General features: G+C 40.6%; 1 protein-coding gene across 1 annotated transcript in view; it reads left to right on the forward strand.

Annotated features, from left to right (window-relative positions):
* LOC124798211 (vacuolar protein sorting-associated protein 52 homolog) overlaps positions 1-17,487 on the forward strand; it is a 119,928-nt gene that overhangs the window by 1,470 nt on the left and 100,971 nt on the right. Inside the window, exon 2 of the mRNA XM_047261515.1 lies at positions 15,434-15,682. Within this exon, the coding sequence (XP_047117471.1) occupies positions 15,446-15,682 (237 nt within the window). The 5' untranslated portion in view covers positions 15,434-15,445. The remainder of the gene's footprint in view (positions 1-15,433; positions 15,683-17,487) is intronic.

Here is a 17,487-nt window from a genome sequence, read left to right on the forward strand (position 1 = left end):
CAGTGGGGCCATTTTGTTTTTGGCCTAGTCTTCTGCCCTTATGTTGCCATCAATTTCAGTGGGACTTTGGTAGTGTTTTGCATCCATTGATTGCTTCCTAATACGGACGTGAAATTAATGCCATCCAAACAGGCTGTGAAGGCCCGATCGTACCGACTGCCTGCCATGTTGTCCTCAGCCCTTATGTGTCACTGAATGTGGATACAGGGGGCACGGTACATGGTCAGCACACCGCTCTCTCTGCTGTAGTCAGTTTTTGTAACCATTGCCACTACTTCTCTATCAAGTAGCCTCTCAATTGGCCTCACAAGGGCTGAGTGCACCCCACTAGCTAACTGCATTCAGCAGACTTGGACAGTGACCCACCCAAGTGCATTACTGATATGATTTACCAAATCATTAAATTAACATTTCCAAAACTGTGTTGTCAGCTTAGAAGAGAAATTGTCCATTTGTATATCAAGGAATGTTGCATTGCCTGTGAGAGGCTTTTGTATGTTGAGATGTAGAATATCAGCAGAAAACCTGTCAACCTTTCATGAAGCTACAGCAAAATGAAGGGGAGATAATGGCAGCAGTTCATGAATTAAGTCAGGTCCCACCTCACCCACCACCACCACCACCACCACCACCACCACTACTACTCTCCCTCAAAACATCATTTGGGAGTAGTGGTTCAGAAGAGTCTATAGCAGCAGCATATCAATGCAGATTACTGTTGTACTCAAAGGAGGACTAATTTTAACCTTTCTTGGTGAAGCAGCATTGCAAATACCAGATAATATTTTGTCATACAGCCTCTGACAGTGCACAAGATCCCATTTTATGGTGTCATATAAACGCAACATTGGGGATGAATGATTGGAATGCAGCTCCATCGGTCCAGAATTGTACAGCTGTCCATTTTCTAAGAGAGGATTAGAACTTTGTACTAGAGCCTAATTAAACAATTCCAGGCTGGACATTGCTCGGTATAGTATGTTGCGATTATCTACAAATGAAATCCAGGCAGATTCTTACTGATTATTAAAAAAATGACGTTAGGGGAATTGTCCTGATCCTTCATGAGAGGCTATTATAAACCTTTTCTAGGTATATGGAAGATTCCTTCATTTCCGAAATGAAATGGTGAATTGTTGTGTGTATAATTTCAGAGGCTGTAAATATCACAGATGGGTCATTCCATGTCAATTCAACCAATTTGAGAAAATGTTCCCGCTGATAGTCTCTGATTTTAGCACACCAATGCTACCAAGTGTGGAACACTCATGTACAAAATTTTGAGTTCCCCTGCCAATTAGTTCCAGAATTATGGCTTGTGAAAGAAGGTGGCGTGACCCGGAAATTGCAACCCACATCTGGCAATCTATCTTCAGACCCAACTTAAGGTCTTAATAACTTTGGAACTATTCTGCAAAGTCCAGTGAAATTTTTACAACCCAGTAACATCCACTTAGAGAACACACTCCATGAATCAAAACACCAACAACATATTTCTGAGGCAAAATAAAAAATTCCAAAATGTGATTTAAAAAAGGTACATATTGCAGGTTCCCTCTATGCCAAATATAATTCACTCAAAAAGGGTACAAATTTTTTTGTGGTAAGCTTAATGTGGCCTAAACACACACAGAACTCATCATGCCCATATCAGTCACACAAACAGAGTTACATGCACACAAAACTACAAAAATTTGAAAAATTACCTGAAAAACATGGATTTTCGAAGTGTGGTAGCACAAAAGGGACAAGTGGTATCCAAGCCAAATTCACACACTGCATGAGTAGACCATAATATAATATGTGGCAAAATTTCAACTTGTTATTGCAAGGCATTTGTGTACATTAAAAGTTGACAGAGATGTATTTGGTTATGTTCCTTTTAACACGATTTAGCAAGCAATAGTGATGATGCAGACAGCTTGTTTCGGTTAAAGCTGCAGTATTTGTTGGAAACCATTAGGCAACAGAAAGTTAAACAATGGTAGTTTTCAGGGTCAGAATGAGTCATTGTTGGGCAGGAACAACAAAGGAAACAAGCAACAATTACAGGTTACTCATGTTTTTAAGATTCTAGTTCAGACTGGTCAGTACTGTCGTGGAAAGTCAGTATGGAGCCAGAAGAGTGTACTAGTGGTGCTTTTGTGCAAACAAGTTGCAGCATTGGTAGAGCACAAGCATCTGAATGTCATAAAACAACATATGGAACAAAATGTGTCATTCGCTTTGTACTGTATGATCTGGGTGAATCGGACCAAGATTTGTTGCTATGGAGATCCGGGATGCACCCTGTGGGCACAAGAAGCACAGTTTCACGAAACTTAAGCATTTGTTATATTATATGAAAGTGTTTCTGGATAAGTATTCTTTCCTACAAAGAAGTTGTTTTGATCCATTTCGGATTCATAAGAAGACAGTGAAGTGTAGCCTCAGAGAAATTGATATAAAATCAGTATTGAAAGTGAATCAGTGCATGTGACTTAGCATGAAACCAGGACAAAAGTTATGTTCCAGGTGTGTTACACTGCTAAAAAATGAAGAATATTCTGGTAATTTACATGACAGTGACGAAGAGTATCAGCCACCTTCAACCACAGCGGATGAGCAATTAAATACTTCAGTGACTGCTCTTGGTTTGTCTCCCATGAAGGCACACAAAGATGGGAAAAAGAGACAGGCCCAGCTATGGTAGAAGAAAACTACAAGAAGCTCAAATGGAATTAAAACACAAAATAGCTGACACACTAATGGTGGAAGAGGGAGAACTATCTGCTCCAAAGGAACAGAAATCATGCCAGAAATGCTCTGATTTGGACAAAATTGTGCATGATTTGAAAGAAAAATGTGCCATATCCACACGCCAGGAAAAAGTAGCTATTCTTATCCTTGCACCTTCCAGCTGGTCTATTGACTACACTGCAAAGGAATTCAATGTTTCTACATATATGGTAAAGCAAGTTAGGAAAATAAAAGCACCCAAGGAGTGCTTCCACAACTTCAGCAGGCTCAGGGTAAGCAATTGAGTTCAGAAATAAAGGTGCTAGTGTCGGAGTTTTATGAAAGTAATGACTACAGTTGAATAATGCCCGGAAAAAAAGACTATGTAACAGTGAAAATGGGAAATGTACGTGTACAGATGGAAAAAAGTCTGTTGCTATGCAACATATCAGAGCTACATGTAGAATTCAAGGAAAGTATCCCAGTACCAAAGTAGGTTTATCATCTTTTTTCAATCTTCGGCCAAACTGGGTTGTGCCTGGAAGTGCAAGGGGGGCACACAATGTTTGTGTATGTAAGACCCATCAAAATGCTAAGCTGATGTTTGCTGCTATAAAGGATTCTGGTCTGGATTACAAAGGCTGCTAGTGTGTGGCATCAGTTCCTACCAGTGCATGATACGCAGGTGTGAAAAGTGCCCTGGTAAGACAAATCTTGCAGAACACATGAATAACAACCTGTATTGTGAACTCCTTATGGATGACGATGAACTTGTTTCTTATAAACGATGGACACACATGGATTGCACAAGTCCTGAAACAAAGTAAAGTACAGCGGAAGATTTTGTTGAAATGTGTTGTCAAAAAAGGGACAAACTGACCACACACAGCTTCACAGCAACAGCACAATCCGCTTATCTCCAGTTTTGTAAGGATAATTTGAAACAAGATGAAATTATAGTAATACTACACTTTTATGAAAATTATGCATTTATAGTTCAAGATGCCATCCAAGGATATCATTAGGACAACAGCCAAGCAACTCTCCAGCCATTTGCAATTTACTATAGAGGTGAATCAGGTGATGTGTCTGCAATGAACCTGTGTGTTTTTAGTGACTGTTTAATTCATGATGCCATTGCAGTTCATGCCCACATTCGCACTGTCATCGCATAGGTGAAAAACAAGTTGCCTCACATACATGTTGCCGAATACTTCGGTGATGGGGCAGCTAGTCAGTACAAAAACTGTAAAAATCTCAAAACTTTATGCATGCATTACCATGATTTTCAGCTTCACGCAGATTGGAATTTTTTTGCAACGAGTCATGGTAAAAATATATGTGATGGTATTGGTGCTACCATTAAGCGCATGGCATCACGAGCTAGTCTGCAGCACCCTACAGAAGGTCACATTCTAACACCTCTTCGATTATTTACCTGGGTACAGAAAAATATCTCTGGCATACAGTCATTCTATGTTCCAAAAGATGAGGTGAAATCAGTTGAAGAGTTGCTAAAAAACAGACTAGAACATGTTATAAGACTGTTGCAGGCACAAGGAGCCATCATCACTTCTCTCCAGTGGACTCAGACAATGTGCAGTTGAGCAGACTGTCCGGTTATAACTATAGGTTCATGCGCAACATGTGTCTCCACGGTGTGTCTGACTCTGGATTCAGAAGCAGAAGCAGCAACATACAACCAGGTTGCTGTGTTATTGCTGTTTATGATGACAAATGGTACTTAGGATGTGTTGCAGAGTGCTGTGAAGCAGAAGCTGATGTATTTGTGAACTTCATGGCACCAGCAGGACCAGCAAGATCATTTCATTGGCCATGTTTGACAGACAGGTGTTGGATTCCTTTTGAACATATTCTTATGACAGTTCCAGTTCCTACCACAGTGTCAGGAAGACAGTACAATTTGCCACTCATTGTACAGAGTACAGTAGCTAAAGTGTGGGAGAACTTCTGTTTGAAGCACAATCGACTGGTTTTTAGCAGTTAAGGTGCAGTAAACATTAATGATAAGTTGTGTTAATCTGTCTATATGTTGTTGCTTAGTGATTAAACAGCTGTGGGAGAGGATAAGAAGAGGCAGAACAGTTTACGATATGTTTTTACAAAATTGTGTTGTGGAACAATGGCCACATCACCAAATACATCTGTCAACTTCCGTTGCACACAAATGTTTTGCAATAACATGCTGAAATTTTGAGATATATATCATTATGGTCTACTTATGCAGTGTGTGAATTTGGCTTGGATACCACTTGTCCCTTTTGTGCTACCACACTTCGAAAATCCATGTTTTTCAGGTAATTTTTCAAATTTTTGTATTTTCGTGTGGATGTAACTCAGTTTTTGTGACTGATATGGGCATGATGAGTTCTGTGTGTATTTAGGCCACATTAAGCTTACCACAAAAAAATTTATACCCTTTATGAGTGAATTATATTTGGCATAGAGGGCATCTACAATATGTACCTTTTAACGTATTACATTTTTTTAATCACATTTTGGAATTTTTTATTTTGCCTCAGAAATATGTTGTTTTTTTTTTTATTCATGGAGTGTGTTCTCTAAATGGATGTTACTGGGTTGTAAAAATTTCACTGGACTGTGTGGAATAGTTCCTAAGTTATAAGACCTGAAGTTGGGTCTGAAGATGGATTGCCAGATGCGGGTTGCAATTTCTGGGTCATGCCACCTTCTTTCACAAGTCATAATTCTGGAACTAATTGGCAGGGGACACTAATACTTTGTACATGAGTGTTCCACACATGGTAGAATTAGTGTAATGAATTTCAGTCAAATCTGAGACTATGAGCTGGAGCCCCAGTTGAACTGACATGGAATGACCCAGACGTTTTCTTCAATTGAAAAAGCTTATTATATAGCTTGGAGAGAGAACGTCCTGAGTCAGCTTTACATGTAAGTTGTATGTGTAAAACTGAACTAGCATTTTAAAAATATATCCATTCTAAGTGATTCTTCTGTTGTAGATAAGGAATTTTCTTTCAGATAAATATATTAAAGAGAATGGCGTTCCTCAGGGAAATATTGTAAGTGTAACTCTTATTTTAATAAAGACTGTGATTTCTACAATGAAGACCCCGTAAATCACTATTTGTAAATAATTTTTCTACATTTTATGTGTACTCGAGTTTGACCTGTACCGATCAACAGCAGTAGCTGCCATTTTAGAGATAGGAGAAGTGGGTAAAAAATACAAGTTCTAGTTTTTCTTCATAAAGGAAATATTATACATAAGTATTAACCATTATTGTCAGTGTTGCAACTTATCACACCCTGCCCCTGCCTTCTTAGCTGAATCAGACATTTCCTTTCATCTATATAGGTCAACCACAGCTGACGACACCAAAAGAACCAACACCTACAACTACGAAAAATAAAATCAAAACCACAACACCTCAGAAACAAATAGACCCAAAAAACAATTATTTACCACCAGCGAATTCTGGTGCTGCAAACTAAGTGGGCCACCCCAAACACACACACACACACACACACACACACACACACACACACACACACACACACACACACAGCCGAGAAAAACACAAACTCCCAAACCACCCACTACAAAAATCAAAAACATAACAGTGTTATAATTGTCATGTTCATACCGAACAGCAGAAGCCACACAATAAATCAAATGTGTTACCATACAACAAGCAGCAAAGCTCACTGAAAAAACTTACAATTCTTATGTCCCGAACTAAAAACACTGCCAATGATTTCACACATCCAATACCAAAGCTCAAATGAACGGAATACAACACATTGCATTTATGTCACGGGTGGAATCGGATGCTTCCATTGAAGTGTCCAATTCCAATTATCATAGTTGTAGGTGTTGTTTTTGTGATATCGACAGTTGTAATTGAGCTGTATAGGTCAAGGGAAGTGTCTGATTCCTGTGGATTATTATTATTATTTTTTTTTTAAGTAGAATGTTGTATTTCTTATCATTTTGTGTGTTTTGGGATTGTGGTGTGTTTTTTTTTTTTTTTTTTTTTTTACTGTTATATTTAGCTTGTCCCCACCCTAAAACCCTAAATTTCCCGTGGTTGTCACATTAGTTTGATTGTATTTTTGGAGGGAGACATTTTTGCCTTATTTTCTATGTATATTCGTGTTTGTTGCCATATGTATGTAGTGACATCATAGGCACCATATTAGAGATGCTGAGAATGGCCATTTCCACCATATTCATGATGTCATGGGTCAAAGCAAATGGCTTCTGTAATGCCGCTCAATGCTCTGCATGACTGAAAGCTGTGAAGAGGAAGCAAGTTTGATTACCAATACTGACACAAATTGGGGGAAGGTTGGAATGGTGTATACTCACTCAACCTTATGAGGTTTGTTGAGGAGATGCTTGGAAGATAAACGGCAGCTCCAGTTTGGGAAAAGCTGACATTAATGACTATAAGGGCAATGTGTTAACCACAAGCCCGTTCATAGCAATGCCCAGTTATGTCTTAGGTAGAGGATAACACAGAGGTCAGTTAGACGGTGCATGGTCATCAAGTTATTTAGTTTTTCTCCCAGAGTTGTTTATAGGATTTTCTGCTCTAGATTTTAAATTTTGCATGAGAAACACATGTTTCAAAGATCTGAGGGAGGAGCACTAAGAACCTTAAAAATCCATAAGTGCCTCAGTGGTGAAACATTGGGTGCAGATAGCTTCTAAGAGTTGCATTTTTTTTTTAATAAAACATTTGTTTAGTCCCACTTAGGATATGACTGAGTGATTTGCAGGTCTGTTTGACAGAGCTGCATGGAGATGCTGGACACTGTCACCGTAAGAGCAAAGATTGGAACATGCAGCTTACAGGGCAAGCACGATTTCCAGCTTTTGTGCAGAGGCTTTCTGCTAGAAACTTTTCTTTTTTGTGGTTCGATACTTTGCAAAGTGCAATCAACACCAGTCATCACTGTTCATCAAGTTGAGCAAATGGTCATTGCTTAGAGAACAACCACATGGTTGTTTCTGATCTGGACAAAGGAACATCCTGACAGTGTATTGGAAATTTAAATGTTTTAAAATCTGGTTCTTAACAAGAATTAGGAAATATTTAAATTGATGAACTGCAATGTTAGAAGCCTTTTTCTGCTTTTTATATCTTTCAAATAGATGTTTGTTTCCATTTCAGAAGAGCACTTTGACGTAACGGTGCATTTAAACAAGGCCTGAAGGATATTGTGATTTGGTCATTTTTTTCCTGATCATGTCTGTAAGCTAAATTTACTTCTTCATCAAACTCCCCAAGCCACGTAATGGCCTTTGAGACTTAGTAATACATTGTCTGACTCTTCCCGGAAAGTGCTCTCTCAACATTCCAGTAGGAAATCACTCTGTGATATCTCAGTACTGCTCTTGCACCAACTAAACTATCACATGATGAAATCCACTGGATCTTCTCTCTCTCTCTCTCTCTCTCTCTCTCTCTCTCTCTCTCTCTCTCTCTCTCTCTCATTAGTACTATCTTGTAAGGACCCCACACTGATGAACAGTACTCAAGAATTGGCCAAACAAGCACCTTATAAGCCACTTCCTTCATGGATGAGTTACATTTCTGTAAGATTCTTCCTGTGAATCTCAATCCGGTGACTGTTTTTCGTACTGTATTTTTATGTAGTCCTTCCACTTAATATTGCTCTGGATAGTTACTCCTGGATATTTTATGGTAGGTACTGTTTCCACCAGTTTCCCACTAATGATTTAGTTCTACAGCAGTAACTTTCTTTTCCCATGTATGCACAATATGTTACATTTACTTATGTTCAGTGTCAACTGCCAGAGCCAGCACCATCATCAATCCTCTGCAGGTCAGCCTGAAAATCAATACTGTCTTCTGACATAGCTACTTTATTATAGAAAACTGCATCTTCATTGAACAGTCTTAAAGAGCATCCAACACTTTCTTCTAGAAAGTAAATAGTAATGGTCCTATCACACTTCCTTGTGGTACTCTAGAAATTACCTTTACATCTCTAATTTCATTCCATGTTGAGTTCTTCCAGCAAGGAAGTCTTGAATCCAGTCCAAATTTGATCCGATACTCAATGAGCTTTTTTTTCCCCACTGAACGACAGTGTGGGACAATGTCAGATGCCTCCTGAAGTCGAGGAACATGGCATCAACCTGAGTGCCATTGCCTACAGCACTGTGGTTTTCGTGAAGGAACAGAGGAAGCTGAGTTTCGCAAGATCTCTGTCATAATTCTTGAGCGTAAAACATGTTCCATAATTGTACAACAGATTGACAGCAACAATATAGGTCGATATTTGTGTGCATCTATCCTGCAGCCATTCTTGAAAACGAGAATGACCTGCATTTCTTTCCAGTCACAAGGTGCCCCTCACTGCTCGAGCTGTCTACGATAAACTGCTGCTAGAAGAGGAGCAGTTTCTTTTGCATAATCTTTTTATACTCTTATGGGTATCTCATGTGGCCTTTATGCCTTTCCACTACGAAAAATTTGTACATGGTATTGTATTCCACGATTGTTTATCTCAATATCTACCATTTTCACATTAGTAGGATGATTGAAAGGAGGGACTCTGTTATGATCTTCTGTAGTGAAACAGTTTCGGAAGACTGGATTCAGTATTTCGCCCTTCTCTGTGTGATCTTCTGTTTCAGTGCCCGTATTGTCTGTGAGTTAATGAATAGATGATTTAAAACCACTTACTGATTGTACTTAAGGCCAAAACCTCTTGGCATTTTTACCGAGCGAGGTGGCGCAGTGGCTAACACACTGGACTCGCATTCGGGAGGATGACTGTTCAATCCCGTGTCTGGCCATCCTGATTTAGGTTTTCTGTGATTTCCCTAAATCGCTCCAGGCAAATGCCGGGATAGTTCCTTTGAAAGGGCATGGCCGACTTCCTTCCCCGTCCTTCCCTAATCCGATGAGACCGATGACCTCACTGTCTGGCCGCCTCCCCCAGACAACCCAACCCAACCCTCTTAGCATTTTAACTCAGATTGGTTGACAAAATTTTACTTTTGAGGCCACTGAACACTTCTCTTTATGCTCATGTTCGCTTTGTTCAGCTTTCGTTTATCAGCTAAGTTTGGACTTCTCTTGAATCTGAGGTGAAGCTCTTTTTGTTTATGGAGCAATTTTCTAACGCAGCTGTTAATCCACAATGGGTCTTTCCTCTCCCTTAGGACTTTGCTTGGAACATACTTATCTAAGGCATATTGATCAATGCTTTTGAATTTTTTTCCATTTGTGCTGCTCATCTTTGTCATGGATCACTGAATGTTTGGTGCTGACTACTCAGATATTCTGCAAATTGTATCCTATCACTCTTTATTAATTAAAAATATCCTCCTACGTGTCTTAACATTCCGTGTAAAACCCTTAATCATAGTTACTATCATAGTACCTTCCTCTGTGTTAGCTGCTTTGATAAGTCCACGACTGTCTGTTGCTTGGGGGGGGGGGGGGGGGGGGGAGGGTGGTTTCTAAGATGTTATCTTCATGAGTTGGTTCTCTAAATATCTACATCTACATCTACATTTATACGCCGCAAGCCACCCAACGGTGTGTGCCGGAGGGCACTTTACGTGCCACTGTCATTACCTCCCTTTCCTGTTCCAGTCGCGTATGGTTCGCGGGAAGAACGACTGTCTGAAAGCCTCCGTGCGCGCTCTAATCTCTCTAATTTTACATTCATGATCTCCTCAGGAGGTATAAGTAGGGGGAAGCAATATATTCGATACCTCATCCAGAAACGCACCCTCTCGAAACCTGGCGAGCAAGCTACACCGCGATGCAGAGCGCCTCTCTAGCAGAGTCTGCCACTTGAGTTTATTAAACATCTCCGTAACGCTATCACGGTTACCAAATAACCCTGTGACGAAACGCGCCGCTCTTCTTTGGATCTTCGCTATCTCCTCCGTCAGACCGATCTGGTACGGATCCCACACTGATGAGCAATACTCAAGTATAGGTCGAACAAGTGTTTTGTAAGCCACCTCCTTTGTTGATGGACTACATTTTCTAAGCACTCTCCCAATGAATCTCAACCTGGTACCCGCCTTACCAACAATTAATTTTATATGATCATTCCACTTCAAATCGTTCCGCACGCATACTCCCAGATATTTTACAGAAGTAACTGCTACCACTGTTTGTTCCGCTGTCATATAATCATACAATAAAGGATCCTTCTTTCTACGTATTCGCAATACATTACATTTGTCTATGTTAAGGGTCAGTTGCCACTCCCTGCACCAAGTGCCTATCCGCTGCAGATCTTCCTGCATTTCGCTACAATTTTCTAATGCTGCAACTTCTCTGTATACTACAGCATCATCCGCGAAAAGCCGCATGGAACTTCCGACACTATCTACTAGGTCATTTATATATATTGTGAAAAGCAATGGTCCCATAACACTCCCCTGTGGCACGCCAGAGGTTACTTTAACGTCTGTAGACGTCTCTCCATTGATAACAACAGGCTGTGTTCTGTTTGCTAAAAACTCTTCAATCCAGCCACACAGCTGGTCTGATATTCCGTAGGCTCTTACTTTGTTTATCAGGCGACAGCGCGGAACTATATCGAACGCCTTCTGGAAGTCAAGAAAAATAGCATCTACCTGGGAGCCTGTATCTAATATTTTCTGGGTCTCATGAACAAATAAAGCGAGTTGGGTCTCACACGATCGCTGTTTCCGGAATCCATGTTGATTCCTACATAGTAGATTCTGGGTTTCCAAAAACGACATGATACTCGAGCAAAGCTCAAAGCATCCATTACTTCGAGCCCAGTTTACTGGTCTTGATACAGAAATGTCTGTGATTCGCTGAGTCTTACAAACTGTCATGTGTATGTATCAAGAAGAGAAAATTGTCCAGGGCATTCTTCTTTGTATGCAATGTCTAATGTAGTAGGTATGCATCTGGTGATTACCAGCCTGTATGCCCCTACATACAGTCATTTTTTGGGACGGGTGTGTGTGTCAGTGGACAAGAGTTATAAAATTGACTACAAGATTATATTAGATTCAGTTTATATTCCATAGATCCAGAAATGAGATGATTCTTGTGGGTGTAGAACAAATCAGAAAGTACAATAACATGAAACATTTGGATATAATACTCACTGATCTGATCATTTTTCAGATTGTAAAAAATAGGTGAATACAATACAGTAAACTGGAATTGCTAATATGTCAGAATGAAACATAGTTACACACTTGTAATAAATTTATCATATCCAGACACGTAATCTTGACTTTTGTGATCAAATACTGTCAAAACTGAAATCTAATAGATATTTTTACATAAGCTGGTCTAACAGCCCCGGTTAAGATATTCATATACAGGGTAGAAAGAGTTGCATATGAAAAAGTCTTTCAAACTCTGTTTAAAATGTGCTTTATCTGAAACCAATTTTTTTATAGCTGCTAGCAATTTATTGAAAATGTGTGTTCCTGAATGTTGGACTCCTTTTTGGACCAAGGTAAGTGATTTTCGAGCTTTATGTAGATTGTTTTTATTCCTAATATTGATACTACATATTGAGCTATTGGCTGGAAATAGAGACATATTACTTGCAACAAATTTCATTAAGGAATAGATATACTGAGAACCTGTGGTTAGAATACCAAGTTCCTGGAACAGGTGTCTACACGATGATCTTGAATTTACACCACAAATGGGTCTTATTACATGCTTTTGCAAGCTAAAAACTTTTGCTCAGTTTGATGAGTTACCTCAGAATATGATCCCAAGTGACACAATAGAATGAAAATAAGCTAAGTATGCAAGTTTTTTTATATTTATATTTCCTACATCTGACATAATCCTCACTGCAAATTTGGACTTTTTTTAGGAGCTTCAGCATTTCTGTGGTATACCCTTCCCAACTGAATTTATTATTTGCATGTCTTTGTACATTATACGCATGCTGGAACAAAATCTCTTACAGGTAGGATTGGTAAGACTCAAACCATTTTGCAGCACTTCTGGTGACATCATAATATTCTAATTTACTTAAGAGAATGCTGTGATTCGCACAGTCAAAGGTTTTCGGTGGGTCACAGAAAATGCCAGTAGCATCTAATTTGTTATCTAATGAATTACGTACATTCTCACTGCACGTGTAAATAGCCTTCTCTATATTGGAACCCTTAACAAACCCAAACTCTGACTTGGATAGCACATTATTTGCAGTCAGATGCTTAAGGAGCTGTGGCTTCAACAGCTGCCACACGTTCCATACCGAGAAGTCCCTTCCGTACAGTCTAGCCACCCATTTTCATTGCATCTGCAGTGACAAGGGGTCCCTCTTGAAATATACCAAGGGTCGCAGGGAGGCCTTCATAGAGTGTAATTATCCTCCCGACCTTGTACAAAAGCAAATCTCCCATGCCTTATCTTTCCAGTCTTCCACCACCTCCCAAAGTCTCACCGTGCAGCCACCGAGGAGCATTCCCCTCGTAACCCAGTACCAGCTAGGACTGGAGCAACTGAATTACATTCTCCACTAAGGTTTCGACTACTTCTTGTCATGCCCTGAAATGAGAAATGTCCTGCCCACTATCCTTCCCACCCCTCCCACAGTGGTATTCCACTGTCCACCAAACCTACACAATATATTCGTCCATCCCTACACAACCCCTGCTCCCAATCCCTTACCTCATGTCTCATATAGCAGACCTAGGTGCAAGACCTGTCCCACATATCCTCCCACCACCACCACCACCACCACCACCACCACCTACCCCAGTCCGGTTACAAAACATCACCTATCCCAACAAAAGCAGGGCTACCTGTGAAACCAGTCATGTAATCTACAAGCTAAGCTGCAACCACTGTGCTGCTTTCTATGTGGACATGACAACCAACAAGATGTCTGTCTGCATGAATGGCCACAGACATCCTTCATTTCAGTGACTGCTTCACAGCCTGTGCCATGCGGATCCTTCCCACCAACACCAGCTTTTCTGAAGTCTGCAGGTGAGAACTCTCCCTGCAGTATATCCTAAGTTCCCGTAACCCTCCTGGCCTCAATCTCCGTTAGTCATTTTTCTCAACCATCCAGCCCCTTTCCTGTTCCCATGCCAGCACTACACAGCCCTCATTCCACCAACACACACAGTCTTTTTACTTCTCTCCTTTTCTACCCCCCCCCCCCCCCCCAACTCTCCCCTGCCCTCCATCTAACCTCCCGACTGCACCTAGCTGCCCTACGCTCTCTCCACCTCGTCCTTGCACGCTCCTCAGCAGTACTTCACTGTCCCCCACCTCTACTCTTCTATCCCTCCACTTCCCTGCCTCTGCCTCCCCAATGCCCCCCACTCTATTGCCACTCTCATCATGCACTGCTGCTGTTGCTCACAGTGTGGCTTCAGCTGCTGGAGGCTTGCAGTCTTGTGTGTGTGTGTGTGTGTGTGTGTGTGTGTGTTTATTTTCGACAAAGGCCTTGTTGGCCGAAAGCTAATATTGTGACAGTCTTTTTATTGTGCCTATCTGCGACTTAGCATCTCTGCTATAGGGTATGTAGCAACTTTCCTTTCACATTGAAACCAGTCGTGTGATTTACAAGCTAAGCTGCAACCTCTGTGCTGCATTCTATGTAAGCATGAAAACCAACAAGCTTTCTGTCCGCATGAACAGCCACCGACAAACTGTGGCCAAGAAACAAGTGGACCACCCTGTTACTGAACACGCTACCAAACATGATGTCCCTCATCTTAATGACTGCTTCACAGTCGGTGCCATATGGATCCTTCCCACCAACACCAGCTTTTCTGAAGTGCGCAGGTGGGAACTTTCCCTGCAATACATCCTACGTTCCCGTAACCCTCCTGGCCTCAACCTTCGTTAGTCACTGTCCTCACCCATGCAGCCCCCTCCCTGTTCCCATTCCAGCAGTACACAGCTGCCATTTCACCGCCACACCCAGTCCTTTAATTTCTTTTATTTCTCTCCTTTCCGCTACTTACCCCCTCCCCCCCTCCACACCTTCTCTCCTGCCCTCTGTCTCAACTGCAACACTTGATAGTCTGCCACTCCCACCATACTATCCCTCCCCCCTCCCCGCCCCAGCCTCCTCCTTACCCCCACCCACTCGCCACACCCATCATGCACTGGTGCTGCTGTTCACAGTGTGGTCTCAGCTCTCTGAGACTGCAGATGTGTGCGCAAGTTGCGTTTATATATATATATATATATATATATATATATATATATATATATATATGTGTGTGTGTGTGTGTGTGTGTGTGTGTGTGTGTGTGTGTGTGTGTGTGTTGTGCCTATCACGACTTAGCATCTTCGCTATATGGTGAGTAGCAACTTTCCTTCTCTCGTATTTACACTTCAGTTTATTTGGTTTTTGTCCATCCAGTAATTGTCTTCAACTATTCTAAAATACAAAATCTCATTAGTTAATTCTATAGTTACATTGCTAATTTGCACTCCTTTCCTCCCAGCATGTTGATTATATATTATATTGAGAGCTTGAGGCTTTTGTTATTTTTGGGTATCGGTACTGGTCACAGACAAACACCACACTGAAAATGTCATTGGACATTCATCTAGTCTGTGATTTATACCTTTCGTTTTTGGTTATATGTTGTTGGATTTTACTGTAGTCATCTGAACCAAGAGAAGGGCTGATGATTTCATAATTAGTTAATAGGTTTAAATTTTGTTTTTAGAGTTTGATCAAGATGGTTGAAGCTGGACTGATGTTTGAAGATAATTTGGATGACCATCTTGAACAAAATCTCCAGGCAGATGTTGTTCAAGAAGTGCTCAAAACTGGAACTGACCTCCGGCAGTATTCAAAACAGATTGAAAGGAAGTTGAAAGACGCTGAAAACAAATCAATTCAGGATTATATAAAAGAGAGCCAGAACATTGCTAGTCTTCATAATCAAATATCAGCATGTGATAATATATTAGAGGTAAGTCCACTTTGCTGTATCCTGCAACTAATAATACAAAAATACATGAATGTTGTGACATGCTGACAAGAGTTAAGTTACGTTTAGTCATATGGATAAAAAGGAATATTCAGTATGAGTTGTTTGTCGGCTTTGACCAGTGACATAGGAAACGTGACAAATGCCATAAACAGTATGGCAATTGTAACGTGATATCAGCGGTGATTTTTTATTTTTATTCCCCCCCTCCCAAGTGGTCTAAGCTACAGACCAGTCAAACATTTGACGTCACAACAGCCATTAACAAAGTTGATGACTCGTATCAAATATTCCTCTTGACCCAGTCATGTTTGTATGGGGCAGTCATGGTGAAACTATAATGTTAAGAAACCTGAGGCAACATAATATAGTGGAATATCTATGTTGTTACAATGAATTTCATTCAAACTGCGCAAATTATAGAGAAACCCACATGACATATTTATTTAAAATGTTTGCAGACAATAAGTAACAATTGGAGTAGTGCGAGGTTGTCCATAAAATAAAGTTGTTCACTGTTAGATAGAAAGGGCATTATGACTCAGTGCTTGCAATAACTGACTGAAAGACTGGGTTGGGAAGATAATTTTGTAGAAAGTGTTTCTATTCAAACATTTATCCCATGGAAAAAGCTCAAAATGCTCACCTAGTATGAAAATCGTAACACATATTGCCTCAGTTAGTTTTTGGTACTCCTCTTGAAAATTGGTTGTAAATTTGAAAACTCTTAATGTTTTGACGTAGAGGATTCATAGACTTTAATTCGTTTGAGTATATCATGAGTTAATACACTGCTCTGCAAACCTGAACGATGTGATAGATAAAATAATATAACATATTAACAACTCAGTAGAAATGAATGAAAGGACAAGATAGATAAAGTAATAAAACATATTAAACAACTCAATGGAAAAGATTGAAAGTGCAGGAATATGTTGCCAGAGATATCCCAGTTAGGCATGGAAAACCAGGCATCACTTGGTGTGAAGGTAGTGTGACTATAGCACCAGATGGGACTGCTCCCACAACACAAGGCTGTTGAAGAAATGGGAAAAGACAATGTGTGTCAGTGAGCAGTTACAATGCACTGTGGTGGTGTTCTTTACAACATAACTTGGAGGCAACATTTGGATATCTTCATGTGAGGAAGGATCAACAGGAAAATGGAAAAAGGACGAAGTGTGATGACTGTAGCCCAAGAGCATTGTTACACATGTGGGGAGCATTCAGAACTTCAGGCACTGCTCCCCGAAGAAGAGGAGGTAGTCGATCAGGGTCAACTACAGGAGCAGATGGCCACTACATTGCTCAACCCAGGTATAAAGGGACCCACATGAAACAGAGGGTGCAGTTAACAGGACTGCAATGCACACAATCTCGTGCTTCACAGTAGCAAAGCAACTGCAAGGGGGTCGTCTCTTTGCTGGACATCTGCAATGTTGTGTTCTGTTGACACCTGCACAGTTGGTCACACTATTTACGACAGTGCCAAGAGCATAGGGGCCAGGCCTATGAGATGTGGGGTCACTTGTGTTTCTCAAATGAAAGCAGAATAACTCTGAGTAGCGATTCTGGATACACATTCGTATGGCAAGATCCAGGAATGTTGTCAAACTTGAGATTTCTTTTGTGGTCCAGGTGTTGTGGTGTGAGGCATAATGTTGCATGGGCTTACTGGTCTCAAAATCTTTGAACACTTGACTCTTAATGGTCGGTGCTATTGTGATACTGTACTCCTTCCCCATGTGTGTCTTTTCAAGGGTGCATTCAGCCCTGACTTTTTTTGG

Source organism: Schistocerca piceifrons, chromosome 5, assembly GCF_021461385.2.
Source record: "Schistocerca piceifrons isolate TAMUIC-IGC-003096 chromosome 5, iqSchPice1.1, whole genome shotgun sequence".
Classification (NCBI taxonomy): domain Eukaryota; kingdom Metazoa; phylum Arthropoda; class Insecta; order Orthoptera; family Acrididae; genus Schistocerca; species Schistocerca piceifrons.